The sequence below is a fragment of the Chlorocebus sabaeus genome, chromosome 15 (assembly GCF_047675955.1).
Source record: "Chlorocebus sabaeus isolate Y175 chromosome 15, mChlSab1.0.hap1, whole genome shotgun sequence".
Taxonomy (NCBI): domain Eukaryota; kingdom Metazoa; phylum Chordata; class Mammalia; order Primates; family Cercopithecidae; genus Chlorocebus; species Chlorocebus sabaeus.
This window is the reverse complement of record NC_132918.1, coordinates 946,580-971,337: the sequence shown is the minus strand read 5'-3', so window position 1 is coordinate 971,337 and position 24,758 is coordinate 946,580. Positions and strand designations below refer to the sequence as shown.

At 50.4% G+C, this 24,758-nt stretch overlaps 1 protein-coding gene across 3 annotated transcripts in view; it reads right to left on the bottom strand.

The window, feature by feature from the left end:
- The window catches only part of SCN5A (sodium voltage-gated channel alpha subunit 5), a 100,300-nt gene that overhangs the window by 10,765 nt on the left and 64,777 nt on the right, over window positions 1-24,758 (bottom strand). For 2 of the 3 annotated variants that reach the window (XM_073023354.1, XM_073023352.1), the window contains 6 exons: window positions 20,794-21,234; window positions 19,267-19,428; window positions 16,092-16,212; window positions 14,738-14,892; window positions 5,662-5,835; window positions 1,691-1,813 (listed from right to left, as the gene is read on the bottom strand). In XM_073023354.1, the coding sequence (XP_072879455.1) occupies window positions 1,691-1,813; window positions 5,662-5,835; window positions 14,738-14,892; window positions 16,092-16,212; window positions 19,267-19,428; window positions 20,794-21,234 (1,176 nt within the window). The remainder of the gene's footprint in view (window positions 1-1,690; window positions 1,814-5,661; window positions 5,836-14,737; window positions 14,893-16,091; window positions 16,213-19,266; window positions 19,429-20,793; window positions 21,235-24,758) is intronic. The other variant, XM_073023353.1, reaches the window with a different exon arrangement.

Here is a 24,758-nt window from a genome sequence, read left to right as displayed (position 1 = left end):
TTTAAAACCTGATTTTCACCACGGTGTGTGCTGGTTGAGGATGCCAGCAACTTGATGGGAAAGACCTCTCAAAACATGTCCTCAAGACTGGGTTTCCTAACCATCCCAAGAGTCCTTACATTTTTGGAGCTAAATTCTGGTTTATTTTAGGTTGTTGCTATTGGGATGGATGGGTGTTCTCCCCTGAAGTAACCCAGGGGACCTCAGTGCAGTGTCTAGAGGGTGTTGTGGCAGTTCTCCAGTGCTCCCATAAGAGCAGAGCCAGGGAGCAGGTGGCATGGGCACTCCCTGTGATACCCGCTCCCCAGTGAGGGGCTCTCAGATCCCGTGGAGCCACAGCCTCATGTTCTGCGTCTAAACTCAGAGCACCCTGTAGAAGATTCCCTAGTAGAGGCATTTGGGACCCTCCACCCCACTCATGGACCAAGTCCCCAGCTGTCCATGCACCAGGGACACGAGTGCCACACAGACTGGAGGTGAAGCTGGTGTGGACCGTGTGGTGTGGCCCAGATGCCAGGTTGGGGGATGCTGGTCCCCAGAAGGCACGCTGAACCCTGGAACAGGGTGGGAAACAAGCTCTTAGGGCACCAAACATCTGGGTGTAGAGTGAGGCGGGGAAGCCCTGGGAGTTTGCCCTTGGCTGGCTCTGTGGCCAACGGCCACCGCAGAGGCATCCCTGGCACCTAGTGTCTCCTTGCACCCCTCTAGAATCAAATGTCCTTGCTCCCAAAGAGATATTTAACTCTGAATAATATCTTGTGGATGGCTTCCCACCAGGAATGAGCTATGTGTGTCTCCATGGATTGGGGGCGTGGGCAAGGTTCAAAGCCATCAACCTGAGCTGTGTGTGGTGCCTGCTGGCTCAGTGAGAGACAAGCAAACATGTCTTCTGAAGCCACACAGAACTGTGCATGTTTTGTTAAAAAAATACCCCACACAAGTACACACAAACGCACACATGCGTATTTGTTTTCTTGCTATATATCTTGGCTGATGTTTTTCTTGGTGGGCTTTCAAATCTGACTTATCTGCTCTTATTCTTCGGTAAAATGTGGTGACTTGAAAAATGCTTAGGGATCTGCACTAGGAAAATGGTGCACAGGAGATCACTAAGCACGTGGTCATTTCCTGTACAGCCTCTGTCTGATGCTGGGAATGCGGCTTGCTCTGTGCCTCTTCCCTCACCCTCCCGACCACAGCCCCACTGCCCATCACAGAGGGCTGGCAGCCTGTGTCTGCCAGGAGGCACGGCATACAGAGGGGCACACTGAGTGGGCACACAGAGATGCAGCCCCACGGGACAGCAGAAGCACAGGGGCCCTGGTGCCAGTGGCCTGGGGTACAGCTGAGACTCCTGTGCCCAGCAAGTCTTGCTTCCTCTCCTTTGTCCAGTGCTCTCCCAGCCCTCACAGGAGCTCACAGGGCTGGAGGGTGAGCCCTGGAGGTGGGTTCTCACAGCTGCCTACCCTCAGGGTGCCTCCATGTCCAGTTGTGCCTCTCTTGGAGGTTCTGGGCCATGCTCCTACCAAGTCAGCCTCAGCCATAGTCTCCGTGGCCACAGGACATCAGAAACACAGGGAAGGGCCCTGGGTAGCAGTGCGCTGGGCCTGTGAGTCAGCAAGCTGAGGCTGGGGGTCCCTCCATGAGACCGCCTCCCACTCCCTGGTGGGAAGGCAGCCGCCTCTCTTACCCTCATGCCCTCAAATCGTGACAGAGCTCTCAGGGGGCGGAGTGCACGCAGCGTCCGCAGCGACTTGATGGGGCCCATCTCGGCAAAGCCCAGGGTATTGGCCACCAGGCTGACCAGAGAGACCTGGGGGAGGCAAAGTAGAAATGGGGAGGATGGGAACAGCTCCCCACTGTTGGGGACAGACAGTAGGGCTCCTGGCCCTGCTAAGATGGCGCTGGGTGCCAGAGAGCCACAGGCCTCCCATGTCCACTCTTTATTAGTCCTGGGGTGGACTGTCATCACAGGCCAGCTCTGCACTGGGCCAGGCTTCCCAGAGCCCAAGCTGGGGCGAGCCCAGGAGTGTCCTGGCTTCTGGGCCTTTACAGAGGCTGCTATGTGTACTTCACATACATACTCTGTAATAACCCCACTAACCCTGCGATGTTGCGATGTGTCACCTCTATTCTACAGATGGGAAAACTGAATTCCAAAGCCACTTTGCTGGTGTGGCGGAGCAGGGACACAAAGCCTAGGCTTTTGGTCTCCACATTCTTTCCTTCAATTCCAATTCTTGGACCTATCTCCTTCTTCGCCAAAGAAGCCTTTTTTGAGGAAGGAGAGACAGTCCTGGGTTGAGTAGGAGCAAATAGACAATTGCGGGGCATTTCCCCAAGGCCAGACTGTGCAGCATTTCAACATCTTCAAAGGAGGAAAGCAAAGGTGGGGACTTGGTGGCACCAGGAGCCTCAGCTCTCTGTTCCCTCTGGCCCACCCCTCCCAGGGCACTTTCACTCTGTGGATTTTGTCCTTCTAAAGCTCCGTGGGTATACACTCCCTTCTTACTTCACCGCTGGCCTGTGATTACTGGCCAAAAATGGCCTCCTGCCTGACCTCCCCTGTAGTCACTATTCACACTGCCCTGGTGCTCAGGCCAGCCTGGGGTTTGGAGAGGCTGGGGGCAGAGGCCTGACTCCCACAGCCTCCTTCCAGGCTTGGCAGCACCAGGTCGGAGGGAGCTGAGCAAAGAGGCCGAGGGGAGGAAGACACGCCAGACTGATTTCGGTGCTGCCCGCACTCACCCCTCAAGGATGCTGGGCTATGGGCCCTCAATCCTGGAGAGTCGGGGGGCATCTCTCAGGGACCTCTCCTTGAGGGCAGGACCTCCAGAGTGCCAGGTCCAGCTGGTCCATCTGCCCCGTTCCTAACAGGCTGCCTTGCGGTCTGTTCTTTGCAAAGCTTGCCCCATCTGCCCCTGTGATGGCCTCCCGTCTCAAGTGACGGCAACTCCATCCCTCCAGCTGTGCAGGCCACGATCCTTGGCGTCCTCCCTGCCTCCTCTCTATCTCTGACACCCTGTGTCTAACCCGTCAGGATTTCCTGTTGGCTCTGCCTTCAAAATACATCTGAAGTCCAAATATTTCTCACCACTTCTACTGCCACCATCCTGGCCCAGCCTCCATTGTCTCTCCCTGGATCATGGCCTGAGCCTCCTAACTCTTCTCCCTGCTTCTACTCATTCCTGTCTACCCTGCCTCCATGACCTAGTGAGCCCTAAAGAAAATCAGTCAGTTCACGGCACTCTTCTGTTCAGAGCCTTCTAATTCTGCCCCGCTACCGCCATTTCATTCTAAATCAAAGCCCATATTTTTTCAAAGGTGGCAATCTGGCTGTATTCCCTGCAATCTGGCCTCATCTCCTGCACTTCCTTCTGCTTGGTGGCTCTAGCCTCCCTGCATTTCCCCCGTATGCCAGGCGTGCTCCCGACACACCATCCTTGCACTGCTCTTCCACCTCTGCTTGGAACGTCTGCCAGACACTGGCCTGGCTAACCCCAACTTCAAACCCGCTCAAACGTTACCAAAGTGGGCCTACCCTGATCGTCCTATTTAACGTGGTAACCTGCACCTTCCCCTCCACCCCACCCACTTCCCTTCCCGAGTTCTCTTTGCTCCATGATAGATACCACTTTTCCACATAATGTAAAAGTGGCTTCTTGATTATGCTGATTGCTTACAGCCACCTTCCCCCATGTGGGGAAGAGTTCTTGTTTTGTTCCCTAAGATCACCAGCGCCATAACCGTGCTTGCACACAGTACAGACCCAATAGCATTTACTGAAAAATAATGCGGAATTCTTCTTGGAAACATCCTTCCCTGGACTCTGTCATGGGAGACAAACTTTCCCATGAGGCATGTGGATGAGGTAGAGGCACAGCAGTGTCACCCGTGTCAGGAACGCTGGATTCCATACCCACTTCCTTCTGCTCAGCCTTGGGCAAGGCCTCTCCCTGCTCTGAGCCTTGGTTGCCTTCTCCACAGGCTTCTTCTCCTCTCTTGGGCCTGAGCAGGGAAGCACTGCCAGTTCCCTTTCCCCTGCCTTGGCTCTGAGCTCCCCAAGGTGGCCAGCGGCTGGTGGATGGGCTTCTGCAGATGTCTGTGCAGATTCCCTCTGGCCTGCCTTGCGGGAGACCCTCAGCAGACCCAACTGCCCAAGATGCTACAGGAACAGCGGGTCAGGGAGCCTCAGGGCTGAGCTGCCAGGATCCCAGGCCCTCCCATGTTCCCTCAACGGGGAGGCCTCAGGGGCCTCTCCTTCATCTCAGGGAGGCTCTGAGGGCTGGGCCAGGCAGTCCAGTGTGTCTAGAGCTCTCCTCGACCCTCTTCCACCCACAACACACCCTCACCCCAGCATTAGCATCCTCTTGGCCACCTGGGGTGATAGGAAGAGGCCTGGACTGCAGGTCTAAGGACCTGGATCTGCATTTCTGCACATCCCTCTAGCCCAAGGCGCCTCTGCCACCATGGCCACCCACACTTTGACCTCCCATCCAGCCTTGGTAGCCTCAACCTGGACTCTGGCCAGGCTTACTGGGGACTGAGTGGGGTATAGAGACCGCACAGGCCTGAGCCTGTCCTGTAAGCACAGGAAGGATAGCTCCTGCTGGTGTGCAGAGCCCGATGTCAAGGCGGGAAGCCATCAGCAAACCTGGTGCCTTCTGGAAAGCCCTTTTCAGTCTGCAGATCCTGACCCCCACTCTGTTTTGTTTGATCCCCAGAGAGGTCCCTCCACCTGCACCCTTTGCCTTCTCTTTCTTTGTCCTCAGTGAGTGCAGACCCAGAGCTGCCCTGCACCGACCTGTTTCTCCCTGCTTCGTTACTTTCCCTCTAACCCTGCATTCATGCTGCCTGGCACCCAGCAGTGTCTTGGGGCCTGGGTAGCTGTGGGGCAGGGGCTTCACACTCCATCTGCCAACCGGGTGTTCAGAAGCCACGCTGACCTCCTGCCCCAGGCCCTCCTTGGACACAGCCTGGGCAGGCAGCCCTCACAGCTACCTGATCGTCTAGGGCAGCAACCCAGAGCCCCCGAGCCAGTGTTCACAGCTTCCTCCTCCTCTGGGGTGACTCCACCCCTCTCTCATCCTCCCCAGCCAGTACCTTCTCCCTGAGCTGGAGGCTCTCCCCTGCCTGCCCAGCATCCCTTCAGCAGTCTTCTCCCCCTGGCATGTGTGGATGGAGGCTCTGAACTGTCCCCCTCGTGTGTGCATGGAGGCTCTGAACTGGCCATCTGTCTAGTGGGCCCGATGGACACTTACAGTCTGCTGTGGTGTGTGCTAGAACACAAGCTTGTCTGCTCACTTCCCTTTCTGGACCCGGAGCCCCCAGCCCCTGCCCTGGCTCACACCCCTACCTTGACTACTCTCGAACGATCTCCCCTAGAAGCAGGGGCCTAGGTCTCTGCCTGCTGTGGCTCCAAATTGGGGGCTCTAGAGGCAGGACCCTGTCTCCTATTTCTTGTCTTCCTCTGAGCCTGGGAACCTGAGGACAAGGCCTGAGTCTCAGACTCACGTCCTCCTTCCTGTCTGTCTGTGCTGCAGCACTGCCGCGTGCCTCCCCTTCAGCCTGCTGGCTCCCACCGGGCCCTATACCTCACCTCCTCCTCCCACACCGGCAATGGGGTTCCCCTTCCTGTTCCCTTTGGGTGACCACACTCACATCCACGATTAGGAAGTCGAGCCAGCACCAGGCATTGGTGAAGTACTTCTTGAAGCCGTAGGCCACCCACTTAAGCAGCATCTCCAGCACGAAGACATAGGTGAACATCTTGTCGGCATACTCAAGCAGAACCTTGATGGTCTTCCGCTCCTCCAGGTAGATATCCTCGAAGGCCTGCAGACAAGGCGGGACAAGGCGGACATGAAGTCTGGACCACTGCCGATTCCACCCTGCACCAGACACTGTTTCGTTTCGTTTCTTTTTTTTCTTTTTTTTTTTTTTGAGACGGAGTCTTGCTCTTTTGCCCAGGCTGGAGTGCAGTGGTGCAATCTTGGCTTACTGCAACCTCTGCCTCCCGGGTTCAAGCAATTCTCCTGCTTCAGTCTCCTGAGTAGCTGGGATTACAGATGCCCGCCACCACACCCAGCTAATTTTTTGTATTTTTAGTAGGGAAGGGTTTTCACCATGTTGGTCAGGCTGGTCTTGAGCTCCTGACCTCGTGATCTACCCACCTTGGCCTCCCAAAGTGTTGGGTTTATAGGCGTGAGCCACCGTACCTGGGCTAGGCACCGTTTCTGACAACACCTCCTGCTGCCCAGGAGAGCGGGGAAGGGGTGAGGAATGCTGTGGACAGGGTTCCTCCTGGGCAGTGTTGGACTAGATGAGAATGCCCTCCAAGCGGGGCCTGTGCCACTGGCAGGCCATGAGATGGCCTTACATGGTAGATGGATAGTAAGGCGAATGAATGGTGTGATCCCCTCTCCCTGTGCAATAAAGATCAAGTCTGAGTTTTGGGCTAGGCCTTTCTAAAACTTGCCATTTTAACAAGGAGAGAGGGTATGCAGGCTCAGCTCACAGCTTTCTGTTGGAAACAACATAAAATATTTTTTGTTTTCACTCCATTTTGCTTTAGCTTTGTTTATACAGTTACTTACTTTTCGTGGGAAAAATATTGGTTTCCAATTAATAATAATGATTAAGTTTCACTTTACAAAACATTTATTTAAATAAGCAAAAACCAATGAGAGTTGATGTAAAGCTGAATTTTAAAGAAATTAGAGTAAAAGTCATTTGTAGATATGATGTTTAGGAACCACAGGTGTAGATAAAGTCAAATCTGCAATTCTCAGGCTCTAGGAGTCAGTTTCCAAAATCCTAGGAGTTGTAAGTCTTTCTCCACTTCCTCATTTCTGCCTCAACTCAAATTCCTGAGCTGACAGAGAAATTCCAGTGGCTCCCAGATGGCTTCTACCTCCAGCCTACTGATTTGTTCCTGTTTCTGTCTCAGTCCAGAGTGTGCTCTGAGGTTCCTGTCTAGGCAACTGAACGCGTCACTAGGGCTCTGGGGGAGCTGCCTCCACCTCCCACTCCTGGGCCTCCCTATCCGACTTCAGGGCCTCTGTGAGCGACAGTGACCCAAGAGACCAGTGCTGTTGGCACTGCCAGGGCATACATATGGCTCACTGGGTCACTGTAGATGGCACAACAGGATAATTCAGCTCCCAAAATGGATTTTGGGAGTTGTTCAAGATTTTTTTTTGTGAGTATAAAAATGGGTGCATCTTATAAAAATTAAATAATATGGAAACGATAAAAAAGAAAGTAAAAGGCATCTCTAATTTCATGACACCAGAGTAACCACTGCTAACATTTAGGTGAGTATTATTTTTGACAATGTGTATGTGTGTGCACACACAATCACCACACTTTTATGAGACACACTAAATATTTGCCTTGAAATTACTTTCTCCATCAAACAATATGTTGTGAACATTTATCCACTCAATAATATGAATACATACAATAATATCTATCACTATTTTAAAGGGCTGCATATTTCATTATTTGCATACACTGCTATTTATTTAGCCAATAACCTTATTAATAACGCACATTTTGGTTATTTACAGTTTATCTCTAGTAGAAATAAAGTTGCATGGACAGGGGATTGTTGAGGATAAATTGGGTTGCCAGGCGAAAGGTGTGCTTTTGGTACAGTCTGGGAATGGACCTCTCTGAAGGCAACACCAATTGACACTCCATCTCTGGGCCAGGAAGGGGGCTGTTCCCCACCGCCCCACCGACACTGCTGTCACGTCTCCTTTTTCACTTTTCCCAGCCTCATGAAAGAAACTTGTATTTTGTTACATTTTCATTTATTTTACTAGGAGTGATGCTGACATCTTTTCTTTGGATATTTGCTGTGTTTTCTGGGGGAATTACCTCTTCATATCCTTTGCCTATTTTTGTACTTGGGTGTCTGGTTTATTTGGGAACGTTAACTCTTTGTTTGGTAACACAAGCCTGGGTTGTGGCACCAACCTGCCTGTAAATCTCACTTGCTTTTCTTTACCATACTGAAGTTCTAGGTACTTCATTTTCAATTATTATATCATTTAATATTATCATATCATTTATTATAATTTTCATTTAGTAAAATTTTTGGTGCTGCATTTAGAAAGCCCTATTCCGAGGCTAGGAAAAACTGAGCTTCTGAAAACAATTTTTGTGGTTTCATTGTTTTACATTACAATTAAAAACATTAAATATAGTTTGCTAGGGAGTAAATATCCATTTAATACTTTTTTTCAGAATGTGGTTCATCAAATGCCCCAACACATTATTAAATAATCCACTTAAAATCCACTGATTAAAAGTCACCTTTATCATATAGTACATTTCTCTATTTACTTAAATCTACTTCAGATCTCTTTATGTGGTTCTACTGTTCTCTGTCTATTCCTGAATTAGTATCACATGAATTTTCCTGGACATTTAAATGATTTTCAGGATAAACTTTACCAATGTTTTGTCAGATTTCCTCAGAAATGTTGCAAACTTGTTATTGCATTGAATCTACTAATTACTTTAGGAACTAATATGAAGTCTTCCTACCTAAGATGAAGGTATGTTTATCTATTTGCTCTGTTTTACACTGCTTGGCAAAGTTTTACAGTTTTCTTTATGCATCTCCTATACATTTATTATTACATTTATTCCCAGTTATTTTATGCTTGCAGTGCTTGGCATGTAAGAAATATTTGAGAGATGTTACTTGTGACTAAATGGTTTCTCTTAGGATAAAACAACAACAATAGCAACAATTCTTTGCATATTTATTTCATAACTGACTATATAATGTTTTTAAAATAGGTTTAAATTCTTTTCTAGGCAATCATATTATCTATAAATAAAGATATATTTCTATCATTTTTAACTCTTGCTTTTATACTTGACTGGATTAATTTCAATTATTTTACTACCCAACTTTTATATCATGTGTTCAATTTTCTTAATTAATTACACTGGCTATAATTCAATACTATTATTAAATAATGAGTAATAGCTAAAAAGGTAGTTAAATCATCCTTTTCTTATTCTTCACTTTAATGAAAACATTTCAAGTGGTTTTACTACTAATGATGATATAAGTTAATTTCAGAGTCAGTTTTTTACTAAATTGAGAAAACACATTTTCTTTCTTTTTTTTTGTTCTTTGGATTCAGTAGAATAAAATATATTTTATTTCTATTCTTACCAGAGTTTTGAAAATCAAGCATTCATTGAAATAATTATATGGTTTTTCATCTTTGTCCTATTAATATAGTTTTCTTAATATGGTACTATTTTCACAGTTTAGGATATGATACGTTTGTCATATGATGTGCTCAATCTTTTTTTTTTTGAGACGGAGTCTCGCTCTGTGGCCCAGGCTGGAGTGCAGTGGCCGGATCTCAGCTCACTGCAAGCTCCGCCTCCCGGGTTCACGCCATTCTCCTGCCTCAGCCTCCCAAGTAGCTGGGACTACAGGCGCCGCCACCGCGCCCGGCTAATTTTTTGTATTTTTAGTAGAGACGGGGTTTCACCATGGTCTCGATCTCCTGACCTTGTGATCCGCCCGCCTCAGCCTCCCAAAGTGCTGGGATTACAGGCCTGAGCCACCGCGCCCGGCCTAATCTTTTAAATATGTTTCTAGATCCTATCTGCATGTATTTTGTTTAAGATTTTTGCATCACTAATCGGAGTATGAAGCATGAAAACTGGCCTAGGTTTTTCTTTTGGTATATGTGAGGTTTTAAAAATCAGCATTATTTAGCTTTTAAAAAAACAATTTCTAGGCCGAGCGCGGTGGCTCACGTCTGTAATCCCAGCGCTTTGGGAGGCCGAGGTGGGCGGATCACCTGAGGTCGGGAGTTCGAAAACAGCCTGACAAACATGGAGAAACCCCATCTCTACTAAAAACGCAAAATTAGCCAGTCGTGGTGGCGCAAGTCTGTACTCCCAGCTACTCAGGAGGCTGAGGCAGGCGAATGGCTTGAACCCGGGAGGCAGAAGTTGCGTTGAGCTGAGATCACGCCCCTGTACTCCAGCCTGGGCAACAACAAGAGCAAAACTCCATCTCAAAAACAAACACACAAACACACACAAAAAACAATTTCTAGACTTTCTTTTTTCATGCACTAGAGTACTTTAAATAGCATTGGAATTATTTTCTCCCTTGAGAATGTGAAAGAATCTGTTTTTGGAGATGTGAGAAATTCGATGAGCTAGTGGTTATCAATTTGGTTGCTTTACATTTTCAAGGAATCAGCTTTGGAATTTCATGTCAATTTTACTATTTATTTTCTAATTCATTAATATATGTTTTTATTACTGCAGATCATATGGGGCAAAGAAAACATGTTTTTATTTTATTAATTACTTGCCTAGGTTTATTAAGATTATTTTGTTATATTTTTAATTTCTTGAGTTAAATAATTTATGTTCTTTCTATTTAATAATAAAAATATTTAAGTAATAGTAATGAATTTTCCTTTTATTACAACTTTGGCTGTATTCCACATGCAGTATTCTCAATACTGTTATTTTCTAGTTTTTTTCTACCAGTCACAGCTTTTTCTCTACCTCTACACTTTTCTTATTTTTCCAGATCTCACGTGGACAGAATTAATGGAATCTCAATCTTTGATTTACAGCACACTATCACCTTTGGTGCATGAATGGCCTTCTTTTGTTAATTAGTTAATCAATCAATTGAACCCCCTTAAACTACCACCAAACTATTTTCTGTTTGATCCAAGGTTTTACATTTTAGCTGCTTTTTTTTTGGGGGGTGGGGGGGACGGAGTCTCGCTCTGTCGCCCAGGCTGGAGTGCAGTGGCGCGATCTCGGCTCCCTGCAAGCTCCGCCTCCTGGGTTCACGCCATTCTCCTGCCTCAGCCTCCTGAGCAGCTGGGGCTACAGGCGCCGCCCCCGCGCCCGGCTAATTTTTTGTATTTTTAGTAGAGACGGGATTTCACCGTGTTAGCCAGGACGGTCTAGATCTCCTGACCTCGTGATGGGATTACAGGCATGAGCCACCAGGCCTGGTCAGGTGTTTGTTTTTATCCTCCTATTTTTTTCATTTCTAGTACTTTCCATATCTGTAAAATAGGATTAATAATAGTACCTATCTTATAGGGTTATTGTGAGAATTAAATGAATTAATGCTTATAAAATGCTTAAAACAGTATCTGGAATATAGCGAGTGCTATTTAAGAGTTAGCTATTGTCTTTATTATTATGATGTTAGGTCAAATTTATTATATATAAATATATATGTATTTAGATCTCTGATTGTCTTGTTCTTTCCACTGGAATGTCGAGAACTAATAGAAATATGGCAGTGTTTCCCAGTACTACTGCACTGTTGTCACTTTTTCCTGTTTTTTTCTCCAGTGGTTTTGGTTTTGTATATTGAAGTGCTATGCAGTCCCAAGCAAATGTATACATAATAGCTATACATATAATATATATGAACTTATATAGGTATATATGATTATATATTATAATATATGCTTATATTTATATAGGTTTATATAATTGTATATAATTATATAAATATATATGTATATATAATTATATGTATAATTATATAAATATATATTTTTATAAAGATATATTCATATATGAACATATTTATATAGATTATAGTTACATATTTAATACACAAATATATTTTATATATTTATATATTTCTACATATATTTATATATTTTGTATAATCTATATTTATATATTTTGTATAAATCCATATTTTTATAGATATTTATATATTATATTTATGTGTGTAAATATATATGTATTTTATACACACACACATACACACTTTTTTTTTTTTTTTTTTGAGACAGGGTTTTGCTCTGTCACCCAGGTTGGAATGCAGTGGCATGTTCATGGCTCACTACAGCTTTCACCTCCTGGGCTCGATCAATCCTCCCACCTCAGTCTCCTGAGAAACTGGGACTGCAGACATGTGCCATCATGCCTGGCTAATTTTTCTTTTTTGTAGAGATGGGGGTCTCACTATGTTGCCTAGGCTGGTCTTGAATTCCTGGCCTCAAGCGGTCCTCCTGTCTCAGCCTCCCAAAGTGTTAGAATTACAGGCATGAGCCACTGCACCCAGCCAATAGTTATATTTTCATTATAGATTGGACCCTCTATGTCTCATCTCAAGCTTTTAACCTTGAATTCAATAAACAAAAAGCACCCTGAATTTGTTGTCATTATTTGCATTTGCCTGATCTACTTTATTAGTTCACTATATATATAACATATATAGACATATATATAGACATATATGTTATATATATATATATTTGTGTGTATGTGTGTATATATATATTTTAGACAAGGTCTTGCTCAGTCACCCAGGCTGGAAGGCATTGGTGTGAACAGGGCTCACTGCAGCCTTGACCTCTCAGGCTCAAGCGATCCTCTCCCCTCAGCCTCCTGAGTAGCTGGGACCACAGGCATATGCCACCATGCCCGGCTAATTTTTAAAAATCTTTTTGTAGAGGTGGAGTCTTACTATGTTGCTCAGGCTAGTTTTGAACTCCTGGGCTCAAGTCACCCTCCTGCCTTAGCCTCCCAAAGTGCTGAAATTACAGGCGTGAGCCACCATGCCTGGTGACTTTTAATATTTCTGAGTCACACTGTTTTAGGTTTGTCATTTGAGAGCACATTGCTGAAGATTTTTTTTGATCCATTCTGAGTCCTTTCCTTTTAAAAGACGAATTTTATCCAGTTACATTTATTATTAAAACACATGTTTGATCTTGCCTCTATTATACTATTTTGTTTTCTGATTTTATGTTTTCTTGTTGCTTCTTTTTTCCTCTATCTTTTGCTGTGAGATCTCTGTTTTTCCTTTAAAAAAAAAAATCCCTCAGCAATTTGGAAAGGATATAGTTTGCTTTCTGTTAAACAAGTTTACAACTTTAAATAACACACTCAGATTTCTCTTTTTCTCAATATATCATTGACGTGGTTTTTTAACAACAGAGCTTGGCTGTCTACCCTGATTAGATTCACCAGATGCTTGCCAAAACTCCTCCTCACTTATGCCAAGCTGAGCTTTCCCTCCACAGCCCAGACGAAATGGCTCTGGCTGCCCTTGTTTGTGGCTGTTTAAAAACAAAACTCGTTAACATATTGTCAAACCATCTTTCTCTGAAGCCTACAGAGATTTGGCTCTAGCTGCCAATGGTAAAACAGCAGGCAGGCTGCAAGTCATGGCTCCAGGCCCATTCTGGAACAGGGGCAGGGCAGCACGGGGTTGGGTGGGAGGCCCAGAGGTTTCCAAGTGACAGCCACAGTGCCTCCCCATGGCCTAACCCCACAGGAGGAGGCAGCATGGAATGGAGGCACATAGCTTTGGATCAAAGTGCCCTTTCTCTCAGTCTGTGGTCTAAAGCATTCTGTTAGTTGCTCATCTATGGGGTTCTCACCTCCCCAGCAATACAGGCTTTCCCTGGTCCAGCAAAGTTTCCACAGGCTGTTACTTCCCCTGGTCCAGCAAAGTTTCCATGTCTCTCTTTTTTTTTTTTAGACTGAGTCTCGCTGTGTCCCCCAGGCTGGAGTACAGTGGCATGACCTTGGCTCACTGCAACCTCTGCCTCCTGAGTTCAAGTGATTCTCATGCCTCAGTCTCCCAAGTAGTTGGGATTACAGGCACCCACCACCACACTTGGCTAATTGTCATATTTTTAGTAGAGATGCGGTTTTGCCATGTTGGCCAGGCTGGTCTCGAACTCCTGACCTCAGGTGATCCCTCGGCCTCCCAAAGTGCTGGGATTACAGGTGTGAGCTACCGCGCCTGGCCGTCTTCTGCCTTCTTAATCACCCCTCTCCCTGCTTCACCAGCATCTTTCAGAACCCCCTTCAGGGCTGTTCTGTCTCTTCCTGGAAATGCTCTGAGAGATTAGAGCGGCATGCCTGGGAGCCAGATGGGGCAACCCTGGAGGGCCTCGCTGCTCCTCCTGGCTTCAACACCTTCCTGCTCTCCACAGTCCAGCTCTATCTGCTTCCTCCAGGGAGACTACCCTGATTGCTCCACCTTCTCTGACCTCCCATCACCCTGATTGGGTGTTCCTGAGGCCAGGGCTCAGGCCTCCTCCTGTGGCTCCCACATGGCTGAATACACAGAGCTAGATACAAGGAGAGCTTAGAAGACTGACCGAACAAATGAGAGGTCAAGACAAAGGACTCTGGAATCTGACTGCTTGGGTTCAAATAGCAGATCTGTGGTTCCTGAGTGGTGGGACCTTGAGCAAGTTACTTAATGTTTCTACAAAGAGTTGTCATGGGGATTAAACGTCACCATGTGTGAACTACAGGGCGCAGCCTCCAGCCTGAAGACATGGACTCAGTGGAGCCAGCACTGTACTATGAGCCAGCGTGGTTAACTGCACGGTGACAGCTTGACCGAACACTGATGCTGTGTGCAGGTGGGTGTGTCACCAGAGCTCTGGTGTAGGAGGCTGGTGATCTGGGGCAAATCATTTCCCTTTTGTGGAACAAAGATGAAGGCCTGGACACATGCCCTCTGCGAGCCCTTCCTGCTCTGGCCTCCATATGTGCCGTGGGCGTTGAGAGTTTGTGAGCTGTTCCCTGCTCTGGGGGGCTGGGGAGCACATTTTCAGCAGAGGCTCTGCCCCAGTTTCTGATCTGACTTTCCAGCTGGAGACCTCCTTTCCCTGCCCTCCCCTCCTCCTCCAGCCGTCCCTGCCCCAGCCCTGCATCCCCAGGAGGGTACCAGCGCTCCACTGCTGAGCAGGATCATGAAGATGATGAATGTCTCGAACCAGCTGTGCTCCACGATGTGGTAGCAGGTCTTGCGCAACCGCCACCAGACCTTCCCTGGGGCCTGCGAGGTGTCCACCGCACAGCAGGGACAGCGCCGGACACAGCCTATGGGAGAGGGTGAGGGTCAGGCCCAGTTCAGGGCCTGTGAATGCCCACGTCTAATGGCAGAAGGTTGAATGGTTGAAGAGATGACTGACAGAAAGAGCTACGATGGTGGGGGTGGCGAACAGGGCAATGTGGTGAGCAGGGCTGTGTGAGCGAGGGCCGTGGGCACCACCGATGGGGGCTGCACGCTCTGCAGACATCCTGTGAGGAGGATGGATGGACTGAGCACCCAGTGAGTGGGTGAACAGCCTGGCAGGCCTGGGCAGGGACAAGGCTGGGCTGGGATAAGTTCCAGCTTGTCTGCTGCTCATCTGGGAAACTGTCCCCCAGGGGAAATGATAGGAACTCCTGGGCATTCCCTGGGCCTTCTCCATGTTTGTAGTTTCTGAGCCTTGGGAAGGGCAGACCCCTCAATGAGAGCCCCCATGGATGTGTCACATGGAGGGCAAGCTCTCATTTTTTTTTTCTCTCTCTCTTTTTCTGAGATGTTTCACTCTTGTTGCCCAGGCTGGAGTGCAATGGTACAATTTTGGCTCACTGCAACCTCCGCCTCCTGGGTTCAAGCGATTCTCTTGCCTCAGCCTCCCGAGTAGCTGGAATTGCAGGTGCCCGCCACCATGCCCAACTAATTTTTTGTTTTTTTAGTAGAGACGGGGTTTCACCATGTTGGCCAGGCTGGTTTTGAACTCCTGACCTCTGGTCATCCATCCGCCTTGGCCTCCCATAGTGGGGATTACAAGTGTGAGCCACCACACCCAGCCAAGCTCTCGTTTTATCCCGTTACCCTCCAAATACACCACCAATCCATAAAAACTATAGATGCCAGTCAGCACGGCCACATGTCATACCTGCCTCAAGGATTTACAGAGGGCCTACTATGTGTCAGGCATGGTGCCAGGGCCTGGTGGTACAGGAGCGAATTAGACCCAGACCCTGCTGCTGTGGGGCACACAGTGATGCTAACACACCACAAACACAGTGTCTCCAATCCTTGGTGCAGCTGTCCAGCCCAGCACTCCGTAGGCAGACACGTCAGGCAGATGGAGGAACCCCCAGGGTAGCAGAGGAATGGAGGAGGTGGGCAGATATCTAAGGCAGGGTGTTGGTGCCACATGGCCCTGGGCTCCGAAGAGCTGCTGGTCCTCCTGTCCCCTCTGGGTGGAACTGAGACTGGGGCAGAGGGTTGCCTGGGCCATTACCTTCAGTGAAGCAGTCCTCTGGATCCTTGACATCCTGGCCCAGGTCAGGGATCTGCTCCAGGAGCTCAGCGGTGTTCGTCATGTCTGCTGTGCTGCCCTCGGAGCCACTGTCCTCTTGGGTCTGTGGAAAGGGGTGTGGGGCAGGGTGGGAAAGGGTGTGAGTGTGGGCTGAGTAGCAGCCTTTGGCCTCAAGCCCAGAGTCTGAAGGAGCTTGAGGCTCCCTGTAGGGAGGCAGCATCTTCATGACGCACCCTGCGACCTGCCACAGAGCCACCTTTGGCCAGTCAGGGCTGGGCCAAGGCTGGACCTGGGAGCTCCCGGGTCTGTGATTCTGGTCTGCTGGAGTCTGGGGCTAGGGTGTGGGGGCTATGAAAGGGGTCTGGGAAGCCACTGGGGATGGGGACTGCATCTAGCTGGGAGCAAAACGGACATGGGGTAGCAACATGGACACACGGTGGGACATGGACACATCGTGGTGGCATGGCACACACAGTGGAAACAGGCATGCCACATCCAGAACAAGTCAGAACCCGGATCCCGGGCAACACACAGGCAGCAAGGTCAGACTGCAGAGAACAGGCCAGCAACGCCACCCACACGTTTTGCCCAATTCCCGTGGGTTCTGGTGTGCTGGGCAGAGCCTGGAGGCTGGGAAGGTGATGGAGCCCTCCACTTCCTGTCCTTGCAAGTCTGCTGCCTTGACCTCAATAACTTGATGATAGGGAGGCTACAGACAGGCATGTGCATGCAGGTGTGCCCTCGTGAGTGTCCGTGTGTGTCACTTGTGGGTGTGGGTGTGGAGGGGTGTTACAGGGGCCGCTGTGGGTACCCTGCCCAATTCCATTGCATGAGACTAGTGCACCCATTCCCAGCCACTGTGAACACCAGCTGCTCAGCTGGCCCTCCTTCAGAAAATCATCTTCAGCTGGGGGCTGCCGTCCCGAGGGGTGGCCAGTGCCCAGCAGCCACTGATACAGGAATACAGAAGGCTAGCCCCTAGCCTTGAGTTGGGACAATGCTGTGGTGCAGTTCATGCCCCAGAGCTCTACTTGGGACAGGATGAGGCTGACTCCAGCTGGAAAGCCCTTCCGTAGCTTCCTCCTTTGCCTCATTCTGTTTCTCTTACTTTCTCATGGGTTTCTCCTGAGAACACCCTCAACAAGTCATTTGCACTGGAATCCCTCTGCTTCTAGGGAATGGGACGTAAAGATGGGTATGTTGGGGGAAAATCCATCATTCCCTTCAGGTCAGGTCCAAAGCCCCCACCTTGGCTGCCGCCACCTCACATCAGCTCAGGCCCAGGCTCCATTTAGAGAGGGGCTTGTCTGAATTCCTGGGCATGGCTATGCTCCTACGGCTGCCTTCTTTCTTTTCTTTTCCTTTGATGAATCAATCTGCTGATGCCTCAGGGGCTTCTTTTCCATTTTTGAGATCTGTGAGGGGAAAGGGATGGATTCTGGAGGGAAAACAGAGCCTACTGCTCAGTGCAGGTGGATCCTTGGCCAGAGAGATGGGGCTCAGCCTTTCGTGGTCCCCCGTGGCTTTGAGGGTTCCTTCCCCTCTCCTCCCAGCTCAGTTAGGGGATGAAAGGAGTTGGGTGATGAAAGAGGCAGGTCAGAGGAGAGCAGCATGCTTATTTTTTCTTTCCAAACACTGGAGCTGTCTGAAGTCCATGGGGCTGTCATGTGAGAGGACATGTTCTCAGGTCCTACTGCAGGTGAGACGAGGGAGTCCCTTTCCCAGGAAAACCCCAGCCTATCTCTCCCTTATATAGGCTCCCCCATGAACTGATTTGAAGAAAGGAAGACTTTTAAAATTCATTCAAAGGTTAGCATCCGTGTGAGAGCCTTTTCTCTCCCGACATTCTGTCTCTCTCCTGTGTCTTCCTGTCCCCACGTGCCTTCACGGCTCAGACCATCAAGTGGAGAACCGTGATCTGCACAGTCAGGAAGATGAATCTAGTAAGCCCTTGTGCTCCAAAAACTGGCCATGCTTGCAAAACTCACACGGGCCCATCTCACAAAAGAGGAAAAGGCACAAGTGCTGCACTGAGTGAGGTCAGGCTGCAGGACAGTGGCCACCAAGCATTCTGAACATGTGCCCTCCACTTCTGTGGGCTAGATGTGAGTGAGACTGGGCGGCTTAGTCAGCAATGCCACCAGCCTCTTGCTCAGGGGTTGCCAACTCCAATGCTTACAGAATCAGGCAGGTAACAAAATGCAGTCAGGCAGGTGGCTCTGTGGCAAACTAGAGAACTCCAGCCAGCAGCCAGGAGGTGGCTCTCACTTGCCTCTGGCAGGGTGGCACGTCTTCTGATTTTTCAAGAGAAGCCGGAAATGCAGATTTTTACATAAAATCTCCCAATTTTTAAATAGTGGCAGCTAATTTAAAGTAAAACCTTTCTGTGGCCAGATCAAAATGCAGTGGTAGGCTGGGTGGGCCTCCCACTTGTGGCCTCTGCTTTGGTGCAGATAAGAAGCTGCTGGTGGGCAATGTGCTCATTCTCAGAGCTCCCTGAAGTCTTCTTTGTTCTTTGTTTTTGTTTTTGAGACAGGATCTCCCTCTGTCACCCAGGTGGGAGTGCAGTGGTACAATCTTGGCTCACTGCAATCTCCACCTCCAGGGTTCAAGTGATTCTCAGGCCTCAGCTTCCTGAGTAGCTGGGATTACCAGGCATGCACCACCATGCCCAGCTAATTTTGGTATTTTTAGCAGAGACGGGGTTTCACCATGTTGGCCAGGCTGATCTTGAACTCCTGACCTCAAGTGATCCACCTGCCTTGGCCTCCCAAAGTATTACAATTACAGCAAGCCACCGTGCCCAGCCTCCTGAAGTCTTTGGATGAGGAGATTCACAGGACAAACATTTGCCAAACAGGACCAAAACACAGGGATGGAGTGTGTGGAGAAGGTGAACACATGGAGGTAGTGGGTTAGTACTGCATCAGAGTTTGGGACCAGAATTTCCAGAATTTCCCCTTGGCCTTGGGCCCTGCACTATCTCTCCCCTGTCAGGACAGGGATGCCTGCTCTCCCCTCTGCAGACTGGTCTTCCATGCTGCCTGGGACAGTGGCTGTGGCTCCCAACAGCAAATGCAGGCGTGCACCTCTCACAGCCTGGCTCTGAGCCAAGCAGCAGTGCCCCGCTGGCTTCATGGACAAAGGCATGCATTACCTCACCACACCCTGGGGCCTGGGGTTCCGCTTTCCGCTGCTGCTGCCAGTCAGCCTGAGATACACTGGCCTCGGCCTCGGAGGAGGCAGTCGCTGACACCTGGCTCCAGGTCCTGGAATCCGGAGGGGCCTCTGGGCCAGCGGACACAGGCTGGGATTCCTGCTGAAAAGACCCCAGCCTATGAGCTGAGTCCACATACCCAGCCAGAAGGTCTCCAGGGCCCTGACCCTGGGGGTTTCAGACCCTGCCCGTGCATCTCGGTCACTGCCTCCACGGGGCCTCCATCTCACTGAAGACCCCTCGCTCAGGGGGCCTGAGCAGGCAGGTGGGAGGTTCCTGGTAGGTTCAGGCAAAGGGCCTAGAGCCAGACGAAGCCCCTGGCCAGCCTGGCGTAACTCCCCCTCCCCAGACTCCCTGGAAGGGTGCACCTGGGCCGCGATGGCCAGCTCACAAATGCTGGCCACTGTAGGAAGGGCACATTGACTTCCCTCATAAGTCCCCATGGCACTCTCAGATGAGAACACACACATCCCCCAGAGAGCCAGAGTCGACGGGCTCAAGAGAAGGAACGGAGGAGGGAAAGCAGAGGCAGCTGGAGTTCCCCACCTGTGCTAGAGATCATTGGAAACTGTGGTCCTGGCAACACCAACACGCCCCCTCCCTGAGCAGACATTGCCACTGCCCCACAACCTGACTGAAAGGGTGGCCTCTGGGACCACAGGGAGGCTGGAGGACGTGAAACCAAGCCCAGAGCCTTAGATCAAGTTCCACACATGGGGAGCCGCTGCTCTCCACAGCCAGGCCCACCCAGTGCAGGCCCAGAGGAAGCAGCCAAGATGGGCCGGACTCAACAGGGAGAACACTCCTGGGGGCTTGACCTAAAGCCCTAAGGAGAAGCCATCTGAGCCTGGCTCAGGCCAAGGGAAAATGGAGGGGAGGGGAGGGGTGGGCCCTGCCTGCTTTGTGCAGACTCTGGTCCCCAGTGTTAAAAATAACAGGTTGGGAGATAAGATAGTGCTGTCCCTGACACCTCAGTCTTAGGGATGCTTATTTTTAAATCTCAGAATGAGCCCTGGCCGTGGGAGGAGGGGAAGGGGCAGTCTGGAGGTCAGAAAACTGTACTTCTCCTTCACCAAGACACTACCTTGCCAGTCCTGGAGGGGGACAATGGTCAGTGTGGGGACTGGGGGCTACAGGCTCTGTTCTAAACTCATGAGGAACACCTAGCAAGTCTCTCTTGCCATGCCTCAGTCTCCCTGTTGTACAACGAGCTCCCCATGCCCAGCCAGGGCGTGAGTGGTGGACAGCAGCGCCTCCCCAGGTCGGCTTCTGGACTGAGTTAGGAAGAGAGGGTTGAGGGCTGGTCTCAGCACCGCTCTGAGAGGCTGGCTGTTGTGTGGAGGGCCTCCCTTCTACCCCTACCCACTGCCAAGGCAGTCTGGCAGAGGTAGCCGCTTTGAGCGAGGCTGGGCGGCCCGGACAGCAGAGCTCTGGGCCCCGTATATACATGCAGGGTTGAGGGCCTACCTGCTTGCTGGACTCCTCCTCCGTGTCCAGGCTGTTCTCCTCATCCTCTTCCTGGTCATCTGTGTCTGACTCGGCCACAGCGATGGGCACACACACAGGCTCTGGGTCCCTGGGGGTGCCCTGACCCGGCTGCTCGCCTTCCTCAAACCGTGTTTCCTTGCGGGTGGGAGGCACCTTCTCTGTCTCTGGGGGTGGTGGGGGGTAGGGGGTGGCAATGCAGCTGGGCAGCTGGCCCTGGGCGGCAAGGGCTGCGGGCTTTTGAGGCCGCTGCCGCAGGAGCCCACAGCAGAAGTCCCAGGTGGTCCGCTTGACAAAGCGCAGGCCCCGCTGGATGCGGGCCAGGGCCAGCTGGAGGTTGTTCATCTCTCTGTCCTCATCAGGGGCTGTGAGGTTGTCTGCACTGAAGGAGCTGAGCAGCAAGGCCAGGAAGAGATTCAGGACCTGTCGAGATAATGGGTCAGGCTCACCAAGGCACTGCGTCATGCCAAGCCATCCAGTCCCAGTTCTATGATGGGGAAACTGAGGCCTAGAGACCTTTAAGACTGCCTGTGACAAACAGCTCCAAGGCTCGAATCCAGGGCCCTGAGCCCTCATCCTAACCCCTCATTTTCTTGAATATGGAAGGTTTGGCTATAAAAGAAAATACAAACTTGAATTCTTCTTTCCAAGGGCTCAGACACAGCCTGAATTGAGGATGTCGTGTCCTGGCTCAGGTTCATGGGAGAACTATGCGTGCATTCAGTGTCAAAGTGAGGGGCTAGCCCAGTCACACACACTGAGCCCTGTCTTGGCACCAGTGGCTTCTACACACAAGTCTTCTTCTCCCTTTTCCTCTTCCTGCTGCCTTACGAGTAGTGACGGGCAGTGGGGTTAGGATGGGCACAGGTCTCCTTTCTGGGAAGTGTGAGTCCAGGGACGGGACAGAATCCCACTGAGAAGCCACCAGAGCTTTTGGGACTTTGTTGGAAAGAGGAGGAGCAGTGACCTGCCTCTGAGTTCCCCAGTGAAGCCAGCTTGGTGCTCAGAGGTCTGTGGCTGCTGCTGTAGGGCACATGCCACCTGAGGCCCAGGTCTGCCACGCTTTCCAGGTGAGGGATGCTGGGACTGGGCAGAGAAAGGTGCAATGGCTGGAAAAGAGGTCAGGAAGGCTCAGGCAGCCCTCAGGCACTTGGACTAACCATGGGGTCAGGCCACTGAGAGCTGACCGTATCTAGGCTGTGAGGGTAGGCTAGGAAGGGTAGTCTAGGCTAGGAAGGGTACTGTGTGAAGGTCAAGGCCTGCTATGCTGCAGGGAGCCAGGGGAGGGTGCAGTGTTGGAGGTTCCACAGGGTGCAGTATTTCATTGAGGTCTATCACCAGGGCTTAGGGACTGGAGACTTCTTAAGAGGGTTGCATAACCCTCTGCCTTTGGATGGTTCTGGAGAACTGCTTGTTGTTAAGCCCTCCTACAAGAGTGAAGCTTTAGCTTTTGCTTAAACAGAAGGCCTTTTCTGTGTGACAAGGGGCTGGGCTTGTGTCCATTTCCCAGTCTCATGGAGGGTCAGTTAAGACGGCGGCGGGCTGATTCCCACATGCGTGGGTCAGACTGGCCCATGGCTCACCAGGCCGCCAGACCACCATGGGCTTGGTGTCTCCTCCCTGCCAGCGCCTTTATGGCAGCGTGGTGTGCGAGGATGGGTGCACAGCTCTATCTGGAAATCCACTCGGAGACTCTGTTCTGATTTCTCCAGAGCCTCTAAAACACGCCACTACCAGGGACTTCATCCCTATGGACAGGCTGGGAATGGGAATCCTGACAAAAGCAGCCTCAGAAACATGCCTTTGGCTTAAAAGCAACACATGTGCATGCGGACAGTGCGGAAGGTGAAGAGGTAGGCTCTCCCATACTCTCTACGGAGAGATGATCACTTTTGACACTTGGCAGCCTTCTTTATCATTGCTACGGGGTAGAGCATGTGATGCAATTCTGAGCTGCTCTCTCCACCGACCTCTGGCCTGGCCCCTGGCCTTTGTCCACAAGGACCCCAGGCATGGCTGCCTCTATTCCCAGGAAGAATGCCCACTGGCTCCTTCCCCCACAGCCCTCACTCACACCAGGCCCTGCTTCCTCCAACCTCCAGGAGTCCTGGGCCTAGGCTGGGAGTAGGGTGGGGGGCGGAGGGTGGGTACCTAGGCAGCCATGCCCACCCACACAGGAGTCTAGGGCCCTCCTTGTCGCTGGCTTCAGAAGTTCAGCTTCTTCCAGTGCTTTCCCCATCAATCGTGCTGCTGCTGCTCCCAGCCCTGCCTGATCATCACTTCCCATTTCAATGGCAATCTTGCTTCCTCCCACGCCCAGCAGAGGCCCAATTCCTCAGGCGGCCGGGGAGGGGGCTGCGTGGGCTGGCATTAGCTCCCTCCTCCAGCAGCCTCTAATTTTCTCATCCTCAGGCAGATCTGCTGGGAAATCGCAGGGCTCCGTGTGTGAGGGGTGGCTCAGCGTGGCCCTGGGCTGAGTGCTTGGCAACTCTCATTCTCCCTAGAATAGACAGCCTGGCAGGCCCTGGGGTTGGGATGGGCTGAGCAACCCTCCACCCCAAGGGATAGCTAGTTTGAGGGGACACAAGGAGGGGCTGGGGGCCAGCCAAAGAGCAGGGTTCTAGTGGCATTGTGCACTGATCCCTGGCTCCGCTCTCTCTGGGCTCCACATTCCTTTGGCCTCTGGGCTCACGGGCCGGCGGGGGAATGATCCCAAATTGGCTGGCCCTGTCCTGGCCTGGATAAGGCACGTGGGAGAAGAAGTCAGACAGGTTTGGGGAAAGACTCTGGAATCTATAGCCGATAGTACTTGCCCCACAGCAGGCTGAAAAAGTGAATGTAAAACCTCTCTATGAGCTGATGTGACCGCACTGCCCACAACAGAGACATACAGCTATGGGTGGGAGCCAGACAATGCAGGTATGCTGCTTGAGCATGTGTGGGCCACCTGTGTACCCAGAAAGGTAGCTTCACATCCACAGTGGACACTGATTGCTGCCTGAACCACTGACTGACCCCAACCTTGCCTCTTCCTAAGGCACCTTCTCTGGTATTTAAATTTTGACCTTTCTCAGTTCCAGAATTCCCCACATTGTAAAAACACAAGACAAGATGCACCTGCCCAAGGACAGACAGGTACCCACAGGAGCAACGGTGTGGGCCCCTCATGATGGGACAGCAGAGACTCCCACCACACTACTCAGGATGACATATAAAGCTCCTATGGGCCCCACCTTACCTGGACCACCACCTGTCTGCACCTGTGCTTTGCTCATCCTGCTCCTTCCCTCTTCAGCATTGCCTGTTTATCAGATCAGCTCCAAAATCCCTTCCAGAAAGCTTTCCTTGATTTTCCTAGCTGAGTGGGAACAGTACCCACGGTCTCCTCCTTAATGGCTCTGATCACTCTGACCAGTCTGAGAGTTATTTCAGGCCTGCTTGAACTCTCCACCTCCCCAGTCATCTCTCAAGCTGGTGAGTGATGTCAGGGCTAGCGCTAGACCTCATTTGCCTCTGTATGCCCAACAGCGTGCGGCACAATGTTTTCCATGCAACAATGGCTTAGCAAATGTTTCAGATAAATTGAAAAACCATGTGATAATTCATTGACAGTGTGTGACAGTAAAACAATGGGTAGATGAACAGATAAGTAAATGAATGAAAACAAAATGAGTAAATAACGAATAATAGGTAAGTAAGTGGGTAAATGCATGAATGAGCAAAATGCAGTGAAGAGGCCAGGCACAGTGGCTCACACGTGTAATCCCAGCACTTTGGGAGGCCGAGGTAGGCGGATCACCTGAGGTCAGGAGTTTGAGACCAGCCTGGCCAACATGGTGAAACCCTGTCTCTACTAAAAATACAAAAAATTAGTCAGGTATGGTGGTGCATGCCTGTAATCCCAGCTACTTGGGAGGCTGAGGCAGGAGAATCACTTGAACCTGGGA